The sequence below is a fragment of the Coregonus clupeaformis genome, chromosome 11, assembly GCF_020615455.1.
Source record: "Coregonus clupeaformis isolate EN_2021a chromosome 11, ASM2061545v1, whole genome shotgun sequence".
Lineage (NCBI taxonomy): Eukaryota > Metazoa > Chordata > Actinopteri > Salmoniformes > Salmonidae > Coregonus > Coregonus clupeaformis.
In genome coordinates, this window is record NC_059202.1 from 26991596 (window position 1) to 27009188 (window position 17593).

The following is a 17593-nucleotide window of genomic DNA, read 5'->3' on the forward strand; positions in this document are numbered from 1 at the left end:
AATGTTTTATTTAATCCATTTTAGAATAAGGCTGTAACGTAACAAAATGTGGAAAAAGTGGGAATACTTTACGAATGCACTGTATGCATGGCCTATATTGTGAACATGTAACAGCTTCCATTGCAGACCCATTGAAGGTGATGAAGAGACCACTTGTAGCCTGTCAGTCCTAGTCCCGTGACTAGGCAGGAGAGCATGACACATGATCAATCCACTTCACTCAGTCACTGAAATACTGTGTACTGGAAAGAAAGCTGTTCATGTGGTCACAGTGAAATAAACAATGGACAACCTTTGAAATCTAGAAGTGTATGTTTCAGATTAAACAAGGCATATTGGGAAACATTACCCGGCAAACTGTGGTTGGTTATTTCAGTGGGTCAGTAGTTTACAAACACTAAGTTGACTGTGCCTTTAAACAGCTTGGAAAATTCCAGAAAATGATGTCATGGCTTTAGAAGCATCTGATAGGCTAATTTACATTATTGGAGTCAATTGGAGGTGTACCTGTGGGTGTATTTCAAGGCCTACCTTCAAACTCTGTGCCTCTTTGCTTGACATCATGAGAAAATCAAAAGAAATCAGCCAAGACCTCCGAAAATAAAATGTAGACCTCCACAAGTCTGGTTCATCCTTGGGAGCAATTTCCAAACGCCTGAAGGTACCATGTTCATCTGTACAAACAATAGTACGCAAGTATAAACACCATGGGACCACGCAGCCGTCATACAGCTCAGGAAGGAGACGTGTTCTATCTCCTAGAGATGAACGTACTTTGGTGCGAAAAGTGCAAATCAATCCCAGAACAAGAGCATAATGACCACCGTTATGTTTGGAGGAAAAAGGGGTTGGCTTGCAAGCCGAAGAACACCATCCCAACCGTAAAGCACGGGGGTGGCAGCATCATGCTGTGGGGGTGCTTTGCTGCAGGAGGGACTGGTGCACTTCACAAAATAGATGGCATCATGAGGAAGGAAAATTATGTGGATATATTGAAGCGACATCTCAAGACATCAGTCAGGAAGTTAAAGCTTGGTCGCAAATGGGTCTCCCAAATGGACAATGACCCCAAGCATACTTCCAAAGTTGTGGCAAAATGGCTTAAGGACAACAAAGTAAAGGTATTGGAGTGGCCATCACAAAGCCCTGACCTCATTCCTATAGAACATTAGTGGGCAGAACTGAAAAAGCGTGTGCGAGTAAGGAGGCCTACAAACCTGACTCAGTTACACCAGCTCTGTCAGGAGGAATGGGCCAAAATTCACCCAACTTATTGTGGGAAGCTTGTGGAAGGCTTCCCGAAACATTTGACTCGTTAAACAATTTAAAAAGGCAATGCTACCAAATACTAATTGAGTGTATGTAAACTTCTGACCCACTGGGAATGTGATGAAAGAAATAAAAGCTGAAATAAATCACTCTCTACTATTATTCTGACATTTCACATTCTTAAAATAAAGTGGTGATCCTAACTGACCTAAGACAGGGAATTTTTACTAGGACTAAATGTCAAGAATTGTGGAAAAACTGAGTTTAAATGTATTTGGCTAAGGTGTATGTAAACTTCTGACTTCAACTGTAGCTGCGTGAAGTAGGGGTGCTGAGGGTGCTGCAGCACCCCCATTACCAGGTTATGATGAGGTCTTAACTATGACCAGCAGGCTACATAACATAGCACATCATATAGTAGTCAGAATTATGACCAGCTGGTCAGATAGAGGTCACAATTATGACCAACTGGTAGTATGGTGGTCAGAAAAGGTAATACTGACATCTTTTCAACCAGGTTTTGCCCACTGGGTAGTTTCTATAAAACCACTGGCAGCTAAAAGCACAGTGGCTCCTCTTAGAGAAAAGCCCTGAAACACTTAGATAGCCACCTGGTATGAAACAATCCAAAGGAAAAGGAAGGGCCTGTTGAACTTCCTGGAAATGTCCTGTTTCTGAGAAAGTCTTTATTTTTCATCAAAGTTTTTATATCTGGATTTGTTTTCATATCGTCGCCCATGTGACTGAAAATCTCTTTACTTCAAAACATTACAAAAATATAACAAGCGTGTGTTTGGGGTGGGGGGAAGGGCACTGATCATATTCGCAATAGAGATGGTATAGCATTACAGTAAAACCCATACACAGCCTATGTTGTAGACTTTCTGGTAAGGTTTAAATCCTTCCATTGAAAACAAGCAGCGATATTCATTCAATTTATTTCAGTTTTATTTGATTGGTTAAGAACAACCTGTTATCTTTACAATATACACTGAATGTACAAAACATTAGGAACATCTTCCAAATATTGAGTTGTACCCCCTTTTGCCCACAGAACAGCCTCAATTCATGTTGAATCCCGTGCTTCCCACAGTTGTGTGAAGTTGGCAGGATGTCCTTTGGGTGGTGGACCATTCTTGATACACACGGGAAACTGTAGAGCGTGAAAAACCCAGCAGCGTTGCAGTTCTTGATACACTCAAACTGGTGAGCCTGGCACCTACGAGCATACCCCATTCAAAGGCAGTTACTGTAAAACTTTTGTCTTGGCCATTGACCCTCTGAATGGCACACATACACAATCCATGTCTAAAATTGTCTCAAGGCTTAAAAATCCTTCTTTAACCTGTCTCCTCCCCTTCCATCTTTACTAACGACATGCCACTGGCTTTGAGTAAAGCCAGTGTATCTATGTATGCGGATGACTCAACACTATACACGTCAGCTACTACAGCAACTGAAATAACTGAAACACTTAACAAAGAGCTGCAGTTAGTTTCGGAATGTGTAGCAAGGAATAAGTTAGTCCTAAATATTTCCAAAACTAAAAGCATTGTATTTGGGACAAATCATTCACTAAACCCTAAACCTCAACTACATCTCGTAATGAATAATGTGGAAATTGAGCACATTGAGGTGACTAAACTGTTTGGAGTAACCCTGGATTGTAAACTGTCATGGTCAAAACATATTGATACAACAGTGTCCATAATAAAGCGCTGCTCTGCCTTCTTAACAACACTGTCAACAAGGCAGGTCCTAAAGGCCCTAGTTTTGTCGCACCTAGACTACTGTTCAGTAGTGTGGTCAGGTGCCACAAAGAAGGACTTATAAAAATTGCAGTTGTCTCAGAACAGGGCAGCACGGCTGGCCCTTAAAAGTACATGTAGAGCTAACATTAATGACATGCATGTCAGTCTCTCATGGCTCAAAGTGGAAGAGAGATTGACTTCATCACATGACTACATGGAACTCTATTCCACATCAGGTAACTAATGCAAGCAGTAGAATCTGATTTTTAAAAAACAGGTAAAAATACACCTTATGGAACAACGGGGACTGTGAAGAGACACACACAAAAGGTACAGACACATGCATACGCACACATTGTGATATTAAACATTTTGAATTCTAATACATACAAATACAAATCTACACTGACTTAAGTGGATTTAACAGGTGACATCAATAAGGGATCATACAGTGAGGGAAAAAAGTATTTGATCCCATTTACATTTACGTCATTTAGCAGACGCTCTTATCTCTTATTTTAATTTTTTTCCATTCTGGACCCCCGTGGGATCCCCTGCTGATTTTGTATGTTTGCCCACTGACAAAGACATGATCAGTCTATAATTTTAATAGTAGGTCTATTTGAACAGTGAGAGACAGAATAACAACAACAAAATCCAGAAAAACGCATGTCAAAAATGTTATAAATTGATTTGCATTTTAATGAGGGAAATAAGTATTTGACCCCTCTGCAAAACATTACTTAGTACTTGGTGGCAAAACCCTTGTTGGCAATCACAGAGGTCAGACGTTTCTTGTAGTTGGCCACCAGGTTTGCACACATCTCAGGAGGGATTTTGTTCCACTCCTCTTTGCAGATCTTCTCCAAGTCATTAAGGTTTCGAGGCTGACGTTTGGCAACTCAAACCTTCAGCTCCCTCCACAGATTTTCTATGGGATTAAGGTCTGGAGACTGGCTAGGCCACACCAGGACCTTAATGTGCTCTTCTTGAGCCACTCCTTTGTTGCCATGGCCGTGTGTTTTGGGTCATTGTCATGCTGGAATTACTTCCACGACCCATTTTCAATGCCCTGGCTGAGGGAAGGAGGTTCTCACCCAAGATTTGACGGTACATGGCCCCGTCCATCGTCCCTTTGATGCGGTGAAGTTGTCCTGTCCCCTTAGCAGAAAAACACCCCCAAAGCATAATGTTTCCACCTCCATGTTTGACAGTGGGGATGGTGTTCTTGGGGTAATAGGCAGCAATCCTCCTCCTCCAAACACGGCGAGTTGAGTTGATGCCAAAGAGCTCGATTTTGGTCTCATCTGACCACAACACTTTCACCCAGTTCTCCTCTGAATCATTCAGATGTTCATTGGCAAACTTCAGACGGCCCTTTATATGTGCTTTCTTGAGCAGGGGGACCTTGCGGGCGCTGCAGGATTTCAGTCCTTCACGGCGTAGTGTGTTACCAATTGTTTTCTTGGTGACTATGGTCCCAGCTGCCTTGAGATCATTGACAAGATCCTCCCGTGTAGTTCTGGGCTGATTCCTCACCGTTCTCATGATCATTGCAACTCCACGAGGTGAGATCTTGCATGGAGCCCCAGGCTGAGGGAGATTGACAGTTATTTTGTGTTTCTTCCATTTGCGAATAATCGCACCAACTGTTGTCACCTTCTCACCAAGCTGCTTGGCGATGGTCTTGTAGCCCATTCCAGCCTTGTGTAGGTCTACAATCGTGTCCCTGACATCCTTGGAGAGCTCTTTGGTCTTGGCCATGGTGGAGAGTTTGGAATCTGATTGATTGATTGCTTCTGTGGACAGGTGTCTTTTATACAGGTAACAAACTGAGATTAGGAGCACTCCTTTTAAGAGTGTGCTCCTAATCTCAGCTCGTTACCTGAATAAAAGACACCTGGGAGCCAGAAATCTTTCTGATTGAGAGGGGGTCAAATACTTATTTCCCTCATTAAATTGCAAATCAATTTATAACATTTTTGACATGCGTTTTTCTGGATTTTTTTGTTGTTATTCTGTCTCTCACTGTTCAAATAAACCTACCATTAAAATTATAGACTGATCATTTCTTTGTCAGTGGGCAAACGTACAAAATCAGCAGGGGATCAAATACTTTTTTCCCTCACTGTAGCTTTCACCTGGATTCACCTGGTCAGTCTATGTCATGGAAAGAGCAGGTGTTCCTAATGTTTTGTACACTCAGTGTATAAAATACCATACAAACACAAATATTTCCTTTAATTAAAGATGCATTCTCAAACTGTAGAATTTCAGCCAGTAGTTTTGAAAGTGGTGCTCACGAGTTAAAAGTAGTCCCCGTTTTTTGTTTACTACGTCATAAAATTATGTACTACGTCATCCAATTGGTATGATATGTCACAAATCTAATTCGTACTATATGTTACGAATTTGTTGTGCTTAAGATCCTGGATTGCAACTATAATGAAGCTGGGCGTCTGAAAATGACTTAATTCCTCAGTCATGCAGACTATTACAATGCCCATTGTTCCTTTGAACGGCTAAACAAACAAATTGCTTTCTATCTATCTTTTCCACCCACAGTAATTGGTAATATATGCAGTACAATAACAGAGATTAGACATAGGTACTTTCAATATTAGCCTTCATACGGTGCCTTCAGAAAGTATTCGTACCCCTTGAATTTTTCCACATTTTGAGATTCTGTCAGTGGCCTACACACAATACCCCATAATGTTTTCAGAAATTTGTACAAATTAATTAAAAATGAAAAGCTGAAATGTCTTGTGTCAATAAGTATTCAACCCCTTTGCTATGGCAATCCTAAATAAGTTCAGGAGTAAAAATGTGCTTAACAAGTCACACAAGTTGCATGGACTTGTGTGCAATAATAGTGTTTAAGATGATCTTTGATTGACTACCTCATCTCTGTACCCCACACATACAATTATCTGTTAGGTCCATCAGTCAAGCATTGAATTTCAAACACAGATTCAGTCACAAAGACCAGGGAGGATATCCAATGCCTCGCAAAGAAGGGCACCTATTGGTTAAAAAATATGACATTGAATATCCCTTTGAGCATGGTAAAGTTATCAATGGCACTTTGGATGGTGTATCCATACACCCAGTCACTACAAAGATACAGGCTTTCTTCCTAACTCAGTTGCAGGAGAGGAAGGAAACCGCTCAAGGATTTCACCATGAGGCCAATGGTGACTTTAAAACAGTTACAGAGTTTAATGGCTGTGATAGGAGAAAACACCACAATACTAACCTAATTAACAGAGTGAAAAGAAGGAAGCCTATACAGAATAAACAAATTCCAAAACATGCATCCTGTTTGCAAAAAGGCACAAAAATAAAACTGCAAACAATGTGGCAAAGAAATTAACTTTTTTTTTCCTGAATTCATAGTGTTATGTTTGGGGCAAATCCAACACAACATATCACTGAGTACCACTCTTCATATTTTCAAGCATGGTGGTGGCTGCATCATGTTATGGGTATGCCTGTAATCAGCAAGGACTAGGGAGGTTTTTTTTAAATAAAAAGAAACAGAATAGAGTTAAGCACAAGCAAAATCCTAGAGGAAAACCTAGTTCAGTCTGCTTTCCAACAGATACTGGGAGACAAATTCACCTTTCAGCAGGACAATAACCTAAAACACAAGGCCAAATATACACTGGAGTTGCTTACCAAGACGACATTGAATGTTCCTGGGTGGCCTAGTTACAGTTTGGACTTAAATCAACGTTATTAAAAAATATATTTAATCCATTTTGAATTCCGGCTGTAACACAACAAAATGTGGAATAAGTCAAGGGGTATGAATACTTTCTGAAGGCACTGTACATTACTAGCTGTTAAGCTCCTTCGCTGTATGAATTGACTGTAAGGCACTCTGGGTGAGACCATCTGAATGGCTCTGGAATAGATCCCACACAGTGAGATGATCTAAGGTAGCATCACTCGAGCCATTTAGCTAACATGAATCCTGCCACGATCCCTCCTGTGATTCCACTGACAAGACTGCCAGTCACTGCAGCCACCAACTGAGTAGACTTGGTCTCCGCTGCAGGTACAACAGAGGGACACCACAGTTAGATAACATGGCATTTTAGGGAATGGGGTGCAAGACATGCAAAAGCCTGTATTACTAAGCTGTTTAAAGATGTGGAACTGGAAATCTTAGTTTAAAGATGTGGAACTGGAAATATTAACAGCATTAAGCTCTGACTGGTTAGTCTTCCATGTAAAAACCTCTATGTTTCCTTATTACAAATGACTCTCGATCTATAAATCAGTACTTTTTAACCACTTAATTCCTTGATATTTGCTATTTACAGTGGGGAGAACAAGTATTTGATACACTGCCGATTTTGCAGGTTTTCCTACTTACAAAGCATGTAGAGGTCTGTAATTGTTATCATAGGTACACTTCAACTGTGAGAGACGGAATCTAAAACAAAAATCCAGAAAATCACATTGTATGATTTTTAAGTAATTAATTTGCATGTTATTGCATGACATAAGTATTTGATACATCAGAAAAGCAGAACTTAATATTTGGTACAGAAACCTTTCTTTGCAATTAGAGATCATACATTTCCTGTAGGTCTTGACCAGGTTTGCACACACTGCAGCAGGGATTTTGGCTCACTCCTCCATACAGACCTTCTCCAGATCCTTCAGGTTTCGGGGCTGTCGCTGGGCAATACGGACTTTCAGCTCCCTCCAAAGATGTTCTATTGGGTTCAGGTCTGGAGACTGGCTAGGCCACTCCAGGACCTTGAGATGCTTCTTACGGAGCCACTCCTTAGTTGCCCTGGCTGTGTGTTTCGGGTCGTTGTCTCTTCAATGCTCTTACTGAGGGAAGGAGGTTGTTGGCCAAGATCTCGCGATACATGGCCCATCCATCCTACCCTCAATACGGTGCAGTCATCCTGTCCCCTTTGCAGAAAAGCATCCCCAAAGAATGATGTTTCCACCTCCATGCTTCACGGTTGGGATGGTGTTCTTGGGGTTGTACTCATCCTTCTTCTTCCTCCAAACACGGCGAGTGGAGTTTAGACCAAAAAGCTCTATTTTTGTCTCATCAGACCACATGACCTTCTCCCATTCCTCCTCTGGATCATCCAGATGGTCATTGGCAAACTTCAGACGGGCCTGGACATGTGCTGGCTTGAGCAGGGGGACCTTGCGTGCGCTGCAGGATTTTAATCCATGACGGCGTAGTGTGTTACTAATGGTTTTCTTTGAGACTGTGGTCCCAGCTCTCTTCAGGTCATTGACCAGGTCTTGCCGTGTAGTTCTGGGCTGATCCCTCACCTTCTTCATGATCATTGATGCCCCTGAGGTGAGATCTTGCATGGAGCCCCAGACTGAGGATGATTGACCGTCATCTTGAACTTCTTCCATTTTCTAATAATTGCGCCAACAGTTGTTGCCTTCTCACCAAGCTGCTTGCCTATTGTCCTGTAGCCCATCCCAGCCTTGTGCAGGTCTACAATTGTATCCCTGATGTCCTTACACAGCTCTCTGGTCTTGGCCATTGTGGAGAGGTTGGAGTCTGTTTGATTGAGTGTGTGGACAAGTGTCTTTTATACAGGTAAGGAGTTCAAACAGGTCTGTGAGAGACGGAATTCTTACTGGTTGGTAGGTGATCAAATACTTATGTCATGCAATAAAATGCAAATTAATTACTTAAAAATCATACTATGTGAATTTCTGGATTTTTGTTTTAGATTCCGTCTCTCACAGTTGAAGTGTACCTATGATAAAAATTACAGACCTCTACATGCTTTGTAAGTAGGAAAACCTGCAAAATCGGCAGTGTATCAAATACTTGTTCTCCCCACTGTACTTACACCCTGTTCCTGGAGAGAAACTGTCCTATAGGTTTTCGCTCCAACCCTAATCTAGCGCACCTGATTCTAATAATTAGCTGGTTGATAAACTGAATCAGTTAGTTACAACTGGGGTTGGATTGAAAACGGGATGGTAGCTCTCCAGGAAGAGGGTTGGAGAGCCCTGACTTATACATGTACTGGTAATTCTGTACATTTATATCAATTTATTGATGGAGGAAATCATTACCTAGGAACCAGTGATCATGTGCCTAGGAACCAGATTTATACTGTTAGCACTGAGCCGGTGTGCCCGAGGAGGCAGCTCACCCTGCACTAACATAAAAAACATGAGCACATCTACTGCTGCTAAGCTTCCCAGTAAAGCAATAAAAACAAGTAAGCATCCCAGAAGAAAAGTGCTCAAAATAGCCCATGTTAACATATGTAGCTTAAGAAACAAGGTTCTTTAAATCAATAATTTGCTAGTAACAGATGACATTCATATTCTGACTACCTATGAAACTCACTTAGATAATACCTTTGATGATACATTGATAGCAATAAAAGGTTATAACATTTACAGAAAATATAGAAATGCCAATGGTGGAAGTGTTGCTGTTTATATTCAGAACCACATTCCTGTGAAGATTAGAGAGGATCTCATGTTAAATACTGTTGAAGTAATATGGCTACAGGTTCATCTACCTCACCTGAAGCCAATTCTGGTGGGAAGCTGCTATAGACCACCAAGTGCTAACAGTCAGTATCTGGATAACATGTGTGAAATGCTTGATAATGTATGTGATATCAATAGAGAGGTATACTTTCTGGGTGATTTAAATTTTGACTGGCTTTCATCAGGCTGCCCACTCAAGAGAAAGCTTCAAACTGTAACCAGTGCCTGCAACCTGGTTCAGGTTATCAGTCAACCTACCAGGTTGGTTACAAACAGTACAGGAATTAAATCATCAACATGTATTGATCATATCTTTACTAATGCTGCAGAGATTTGTTTGAAAGCAGTATCCAAATCCATTGGATGTAGTGATCACAATTTAGTAGCCATATCTAGAAAAACCAAAGTTCCAAAGGCTGGGCCTAATATTGTGTATAAGAGGTCATACAGTGGGGGAAAAAAGTATTTAGTCAGTCACCAATTGTGCAAGTTCTCCCACTTAAAAAGATGAGAGAGGCCTGTAATTTTCATCATAGGTACACGTCAACTATGACAGACAAAATGAGAAAGAAAATTCCAGAAAATCACATTGTAGGATTTTTAATGAATTTATTTGCAAATTATGGTGGGAAATAAATATTTGGTCACCTACAAACAAGCAAGATTTCTGGCTCTCACAGACCTGTAACTTCTTATTTAAGAGGCTCCTCTGTCCTCCACTCGTTACCTGTATTAATGGCACCTGTTTGAACTTGTTATCAGTATAAAAGACACCTGTCCACAACCTCAAACAGTCACACTCCAAACTCCACTATGGCCAAGACCAAAGAGCTGTCAAAGGACACCAGACACAAAATTGTAGACCTGCACCAGGCTGGGAAGACTGAATCTGCAATAGGTAAGCAGCTTGGTTTGAAGAAATCAACTGTGGGAGCAATTATTAGGAAATGGAAGACATACAAGACCACTGATAATCTCCCTAGATCTGGGGCTCCACGCAAGATCTCACCCCGTGGGGTCAAAATGATAACAAGAACGGTGAGCAAAAATCCCAGAACCACACGGGGGTCCTAGTGAATGACCTGCAGAGAGCTGGGACCAAAGTAACAAAGCCTACCATCAGTAACACACTACGCCGCCAGGGACTCAAATCCTGCAGTGCCAGACGTGTCCCTCTGCTTAAGCCAGTACATGTCCAGGCCCGTCTGAAGTTTGCTAGAGTGCATTTGGATGATCCAGAAGAGGATTTGGAGAATGTCATATGGTCAGATGAAACCAAAATAGAACTTTTTGGTAAAAACTCAACTCGTCGTATTTGGAGGACAAAGAATGCTGAGTTGCATCCAAAGAACACCATACCTACTGTGAAGCATGGGGGTGGAAACATCATGCTTTGGGGCTGTTTTTCTGCAAAGGGACCAGGACGACTGATCCGTGTAAAGGAAAGAATGAATGGGGCCATGTATCGTGAGATTTTGAGTGAAAACCTCCTTCCATCAGCAAGGGCATTGAAGATGAAACGTGGCTGGGTCTTTCAGCATGGCAATGATCCCAAACACACCGCCCGGGCAACGAAGGAGTGGCTTCGTAAGAAGCATTTCAAGTTCCTGGAGTGGCCTAGCCAGTCTCCAGATCTCAACCCCATAGAAAATCTTTGGAGGGGAGTTGAAAGTCTGTGTTGCCCAGCGACAGCCCCAAAACATCACTGCTCTAGAGGAGATCTGCATGGAGGAATGGGCCAAAATACCAGCAACAGTGTGTGAAAACCTTGTGAAGACTTACAGAAAACGTTTGACCTGTGTCATTGCCAACAAATAGTATATAACAAAGTATTGAGAAACTTTTGTTATTGACCAAATACTTATTTTCCACCATAATTTGCAAATAAATTCATTAAAAATCCTACAATGTGATTTTCTGGAATTTTCTTTCTCATTTTGTCTGTCATAGTTGACGTGTACCTATGATGAAAATTACAGGCCTCTCTCATCTTTTTAAGTGGGAGAACTTGCACAATTGATGGCTGACTAAATACTTTTTTTCCCCACTGTACAATACGTTTTGTAGTGATTCCTATGTTGTTGATGTAAAGAATATATGTTGGTCCGTGGTGTGTAATGAGGAGCAAACAGACACTGCACTTGACACATTTATGAAATTGCTTATTCCAGTTACTAATAAGCATGCACCCATTAAGAAAAACTGTTAAATCCCCGTGGTTTGATGAGGAATTGAACAATTGTATGGTTGAGAGGGATGAGGCAAAAGGAATGGCAAATAAGTCTGGCTGCACAACCGATTGGCAAACGTATTGCAAATTGAGAAATCATGTAACTAAACTGAATAAAAAGAAGAAGAAACAACACTATGAAACAAGGATAAATGACATAAAGAATGAAAGTAAAAAGCTTTGGAGCACCTTAAATGACATTTTAGGAAAAAAGGCAAACTCAGCTCCATTCATTGAATCAGATGGCTCATTCATCACAAAACCAACTGATTATTGCCAACTACTTTAATAATTTTTTCATTGGCAAGATTAACAAACTTAGGCATGACATGCCAGCAACAATTGCTGACACTACACATCCAAGTATATCTGGCCAAATTATGAAACACAAGCATTGTAATTTTTAATTCCGTAATGTGAGTGTGGAAGAGGTGAAAAGATTATTGTTGTCTATTAACAATGACAAGCCACCGAGGTATGACAACTTGGATGGAAAATTGCTTAGGATAATAACGGACGATATTGCCACTCCTATTTGCCATATTTTCATTTACTGGGTAAAGCCAGTGTGTCTATGTATGCGGATGACTCAACACTATACACGTCAGCTACTACAGCAACTGAAATAACTGCAACACTTAAAGAGTTGCAGTTAGTTTCAGAATGGGTGGCAAGGAATAAGTTAGTCCTGAATATTTCCAAAACTAAAAGCATTGTATTTGGGTCAAATCATTCACTAAACCCTAAACCTCAACTACATCTCGTAATGAATAATGTGGAAATTGAACAAGTTGAGGTGACTAAACTGTTTGGAGTAACCCTGGATAGTAAACTGTCATGGTCAAAACATATTGATACAACAGTAGCTAAGATGGGGAGAAGTCTGTCCATAATAAAGCGCTGCTCTGCCTTTTAAACAACACTATCAACAAGGCAGGCCCTAAAGGTCCTAGTTTTGTCACACCTGGACTACTGTTCAGTAGTGTGGTCAGGTGCCACAAAGAGGGACTTGTAAAAATTGCAGTTGTCTCAGAACAGGGCAGCACGGCTGGCCCTTAAAAGTACATGGAGAGCTAACATTAATGGCATGCATGTCAGTCTCTCATGGCTCAAAGTGGAAGAGAGATTGACTTCATCACTGCTTGTTTTTGTAAGAGGTGTTGACAAGCTGAATGTACCGAGCTGTCTGTTTACACTACTATCACACAGCTCGGAAACCCATGCATACCCAACAAGACATGCAACCAGAGGTCTCTTCACAGTCCCCAATTCCAGAACAGACTATGGGAGGCGCACAGTACTACATAGAGCCATGACTACATGGAACTCTATTCCACATCAGGTAACTTATGCAAGCAGTAGAATCAGATTTTTTTTTTTACAGGTAAAAATACACCTTATGGAACAACGGGGACTGTGAAGAGACACACACAAGGGTATAGACACATGCATATGCACACATTGTGATATTGTTGTATGGTGGTATTAAACATCTTGTATTGTAGATAGGTAGTGGTGTAACAATGTTAAATGATGTACTGTTTTATATTTGGTTTTATATGTATTGTAAGTGCTTTAATATGTTTGGACCCCAAGAAGAGTAGCTGCTGCCTTGGCAAGAGCTAATGGGGATCCCTAATAAATACAAATGCTAAAATTACAAGGCAGAAAATATGACAACACATGACAACACACAGGTGGCTATTACGTACCTTGTACAGAGGCGGTAAAGAATGCTCTCTCTGTATTCCCACTGTGGTGAATCACTCTACACTCATAGATGCCTTGGTGGTGCTCTTGGAAGTTCTCTATGATTAAATGGCTGTTTGTAACCACGGCCTCCTTGGGTAGGGCCATACCTGGGATCCTGGTCCAGACGTACTGCTTGGCTTTGGGTTGCATGTCTGACAAGCAGGTAAGGTTCAGCTGAACCCCATAGGACATGGCCTGCAGTGAGAAGGCCTGGATACTTGTGTTTGCTGGTCCATCTGCAAAGATCAAACAAATGTTGTTAAAAATGCATAGATAATATGGAAGCATATAAACTGAACAAAAATGTCACATTTCAATTTCAAAGATGTTGAGCTACAGTTCATAAGGAAATCAGTCAACTGAAATCAATTAATTAGGCCCTAATGTATGGATTTCACATGACTGGGAATACAGAGGTGCATCTGTTGGTCACAGATACCTTTATAAAAAAGGCAGGGGCATGGATCAGAAAACCAGACAGTATCTGGTGTGACCACCATTTGCCTCATGCAGTGCAACACATGTTGTTCGCATATAGTTGATCAGGCTGTTGATTGTGGCCTGTGGAATGTTGTCCCACTCCTCTTCAATGGCTGTGCAATGTTGCTGGATATTGGCGGGAACTGGAACACACGTCGATCCAGAGCATCCCAAACATGCTCAATGGGTGACATGTCTGGTGAGTATGCAGGCCATGGAAGAACTGGGACATTTTCAGCTTCCAGGAATTGTGTACAGATCCTTGCAACATGGGGCCATGCACTATCATGCTGAAACATGGTGATGGCGGCGGATGAATGGCACGACAATGGGCTTCAGGATCTCGTCACGGTATCTCTCTGCATTCAAACTGCCATCGATAAAATGCTATTGTTTTTGTTGTCCGTAGCTTATGGCTGCCAATACCATAACCCCACTGCCACCATGGGGCACTCTGTTCACAATGTTGACATCAGCAAACCACTGACCCACACAATGTCCTCTGCCCCGTACAGTTGAAACCGGGATTAATCCGTGAAGAGCACACTTCTCCAGCGTGCCAGTGGCCATCGAAGGAGAGCATTTGCCCACTGAAGTCGGTTACGACGCCGAACTGCAGTCAGGTCAAGACCCTCGTTAGGACGACGAGCACACATATGAGCTTCCCTGAGATGGTTTCTGACAGTTTGTGCAGAAATTCTTTGGTTGTGCAAACCCACAGTTTCATCAGCTGTCCGGGTCACTGGTCTCAGATGATCCCGCAGGTAAAGAAGATGGATATGGAGGTCCTGGGCTGGCGTGGTTACACGTGGTCTGCGGTTGTGAGGCCTGTTGAACGTACTGCCATATTCTCTAAAACGACATTGGAGGTGGCTTATGGTAGAGAAATGAACATTAAATGATCTGGAAACAGCTCTGGTGGACATTCCTGCAGTCTGTGTTGCCAATTGCACGCCCCCACAACTTGAGACATCTGTGGCATTGTGTTGTGTGACAAAAATGCACATTTGAGTGGCCTTTTATTGTCCCCAGCACAAGGTGCACCTGTGTAATGATCATTCTGTTTAATCAGCTTCTTGATATGCTACATCTGTCAGGTGGATGGATTATCTTGGCAAAGGAGAAATGCTCACTAACAGGGATGTAAACAAATTTGTGCATGACATTTGAGAGAAATAAGCTTTTTGTGCATATAGAAAATTTCAGGGATATTTTATTTCAGCTCATGAAACCAACACTTTACATGTTGTGTTTATATTTTTGTTGTGTATAGCTGTCAAAATGCTGTCATTTGTAAATGCAAATAGTACAATTAAATATTATGTATTGTCATAACAATTACCGTGGGGATATTATTAAATTTCCAGTACCATCAGATAAGGTGTCTTAAGCTTAGCAATGTGGAACCCCTGCTTGTTGGCCCCTGACTAAAGCAGTTAGTAGTACACTTACATTGTACCTCCAGTTTCATCTCTTCCTTTGCCTCGGACACCATATTCTTGGCCACACACTGGTAAACCCCTTGGTTGCTGCGGTGAAGCCGGCCCGTGACGATTCCTTGTGTGTGTCGATGAAGATTCTTGGGCCAGATTTCCCCTTTTTTCTCCCACTCAATGGTGGGGGCAGGGTGACCGTCACCTGTGCAGCTCATCACCACTTCCTCCTCTTCCATCCCAGACGAGGAAGCACTGATGTTGACCTTGGGTGCATCTGGAGCGCCACAACACACGTTACTATGAGATATCTGAGGACGTTTACAAGGCTTTTATACCCATCAGCCTGTTATCATATTGCTTAAGGATCTATCCGATCCTGTCTGATCTACATGAGTGCCTAGGGAGTGGCGCCTTGAGGGCAATTAGTAATTCAGCATAAGTCAAACAGTTCAATAGCTCAAGCATTAAGTGTACAGTACTGCCATCAAGGCTGGAAGGAGACATCTTTGAACACAGTGAATCATTTCGGTAACACTAACTTTGTTAAAAGCATTTATGAGCCTTCATTATGTCTTATATCAAAGTCTTATTTGCTATGTCTCTCTATGCGTAACATTTTCAAACGTCTCAAACTGTCTGGTATTTTAGTCCAGATCATTAGGATTATAATACATTATAAAAAGGGGATATAAAATGATTATAATACAATACAAAAGGGGTTCAAACATGCTCATGACAAGTCTCACAATGCATAGCTGCATCATAATGCATTATACGTGGATGCTTCCAGTAAAGTGTTACCATTATTTTTTCACAAATTAACTAGGGACTATCACGAAGACACTGTATACCCATTCTAAAGTCAATCTGAATTGTAATAAGGTACTCACAGTGTATGTCTAGATAGGAAAAACTCTGTTTTGAGTTGTTGTTCATGTCTGCTTTCACTTCACAGGTCAGTTTCTTCCCAGTATGGGCCCTCAGGGGAGTAAGAGTCAGTGTGTCTGTCACCTTAGCTGCATCCAATGGCTGCTGGCTTTCATTTTTAAGAAGCTCACTTCCTAGATACCAGTTTATGTGGACATGGTCAACGTGGTCAAATGCATCAACACTGCATGTTACATCAGAAGCCACATTTTCCATCAAAATAATTGGCATCACCAACACAGGTTGACTAAAAGCTGTAAAACCAGAGAGAAGTTGATGGAGAGTGATTTTGCTCTTTCACATGATGGCAAAACAAGTTATTTAGGCCTTGGCTAAAGTAGACTAGCATTATCTATTACAGCGTAAATATGTCAAATTATTCAAGACATTATTCAAGGCATTGACAGTAGTTTTTGAGGTTATGTCATCACATGCTACAATTCTTCTACTTACCATAAACAGTCATCTTGACAGTTGTTCGTTTTTTCTCTGAACTGCCATCGCACTTTGCTTCGCAGGTGTATGGGCCCTCATCCTCAAGCGTCACGTTGGATAATTTGAGAGTGCCGTTTTTGGTTAGCGTACCATCAGAGTCAGTACTAGCTCTTGTCCACCTGAACTGTGGTGTTTTACAACTACCCACGCAAGCACAGGTGAACTGGAAGGCTGAACCTGCCAGCACAAATACCTCTTTCCCAGGAGGTGAAATGGCTACTTCTTCGATCTGACTACCGACTACAAAACAACAATAAATACATTAATTAAATACATTGAATGTCCATAGCTTAAATGGAATTAATAATATTAATTCATTGATCATATAAATTATGTTTACCTGTGACATGGAATAAGGCACACAGTTGCAGAAGTAGCATTTTTTTCATATCCATTTTCGGGTAGAATATTGAGCTTGTTTTGCTGCGGAGCTTGACCACTCAACGTGCAAGGTATCCACCTTTTACTTTAAAAAGACCTGACTGGATATTCCAGGATGCATGTGACGAGAAGGGCTGAGCAAGATCTTTTCCTGTTATTATAGACTCGTTAAAGCCATTGTCCAATTAAAACATTGAAGGCAGGAAGGAAACCGTGTGTGAGAGAGCGAGAGATTGAGAGTGATGATAAAGAAGGGCTTCTTTTGAAAGAAACCCCTAGTCTCCTGTAATAGCCAGATCTGAAAAAAAGTTTTTGCACTTAAACATAGTTTTATTAAAATGAACACAAACTGATTTACAATT

The 17593-nt window shown here is 41.3% G+C and overlaps 1 protein-coding gene across 2 annotated transcripts; it reads right to left on the reverse strand.

Moving 5' to 3' along the window:
* Positions 1 to 6795: 6795 nt before the first annotated feature.
* LOC121576465 (vascular cell adhesion protein 1) lies at positions 6796 to 17470 on the reverse strand. Of its 2 annotated transcripts, none has more exons than XM_041889625.1 (6): positions 17191 to 17470; positions 16809 to 17090; positions 16319 to 16609; positions 15445 to 15702; positions 13620 to 13748; positions 6796 to 7077 (listed from the first exon to the last, which is right to left on the reverse strand). In XM_041889625.1, the coding sequence occupies exons 1-6, from the start codon at positions 17243 to 17245 to the stop codon at positions 6971 to 6973; spliced, it is 1122 nt and encodes a 373-aa protein (XP_041745559.1). In that variant the 5' UTR covers positions 17246 to 17470; the 3' UTR covers positions 6796 to 6970. The 2 variants fall into 2 exon arrangements, with proteins under 2 accessions (XP_041745559.1, XP_041745558.1); XM_041889624.1 differs by having other exon boundaries at positions 13473 to 13748.
* Positions 17471 to 17593: the final 123 nt, after the last annotated feature.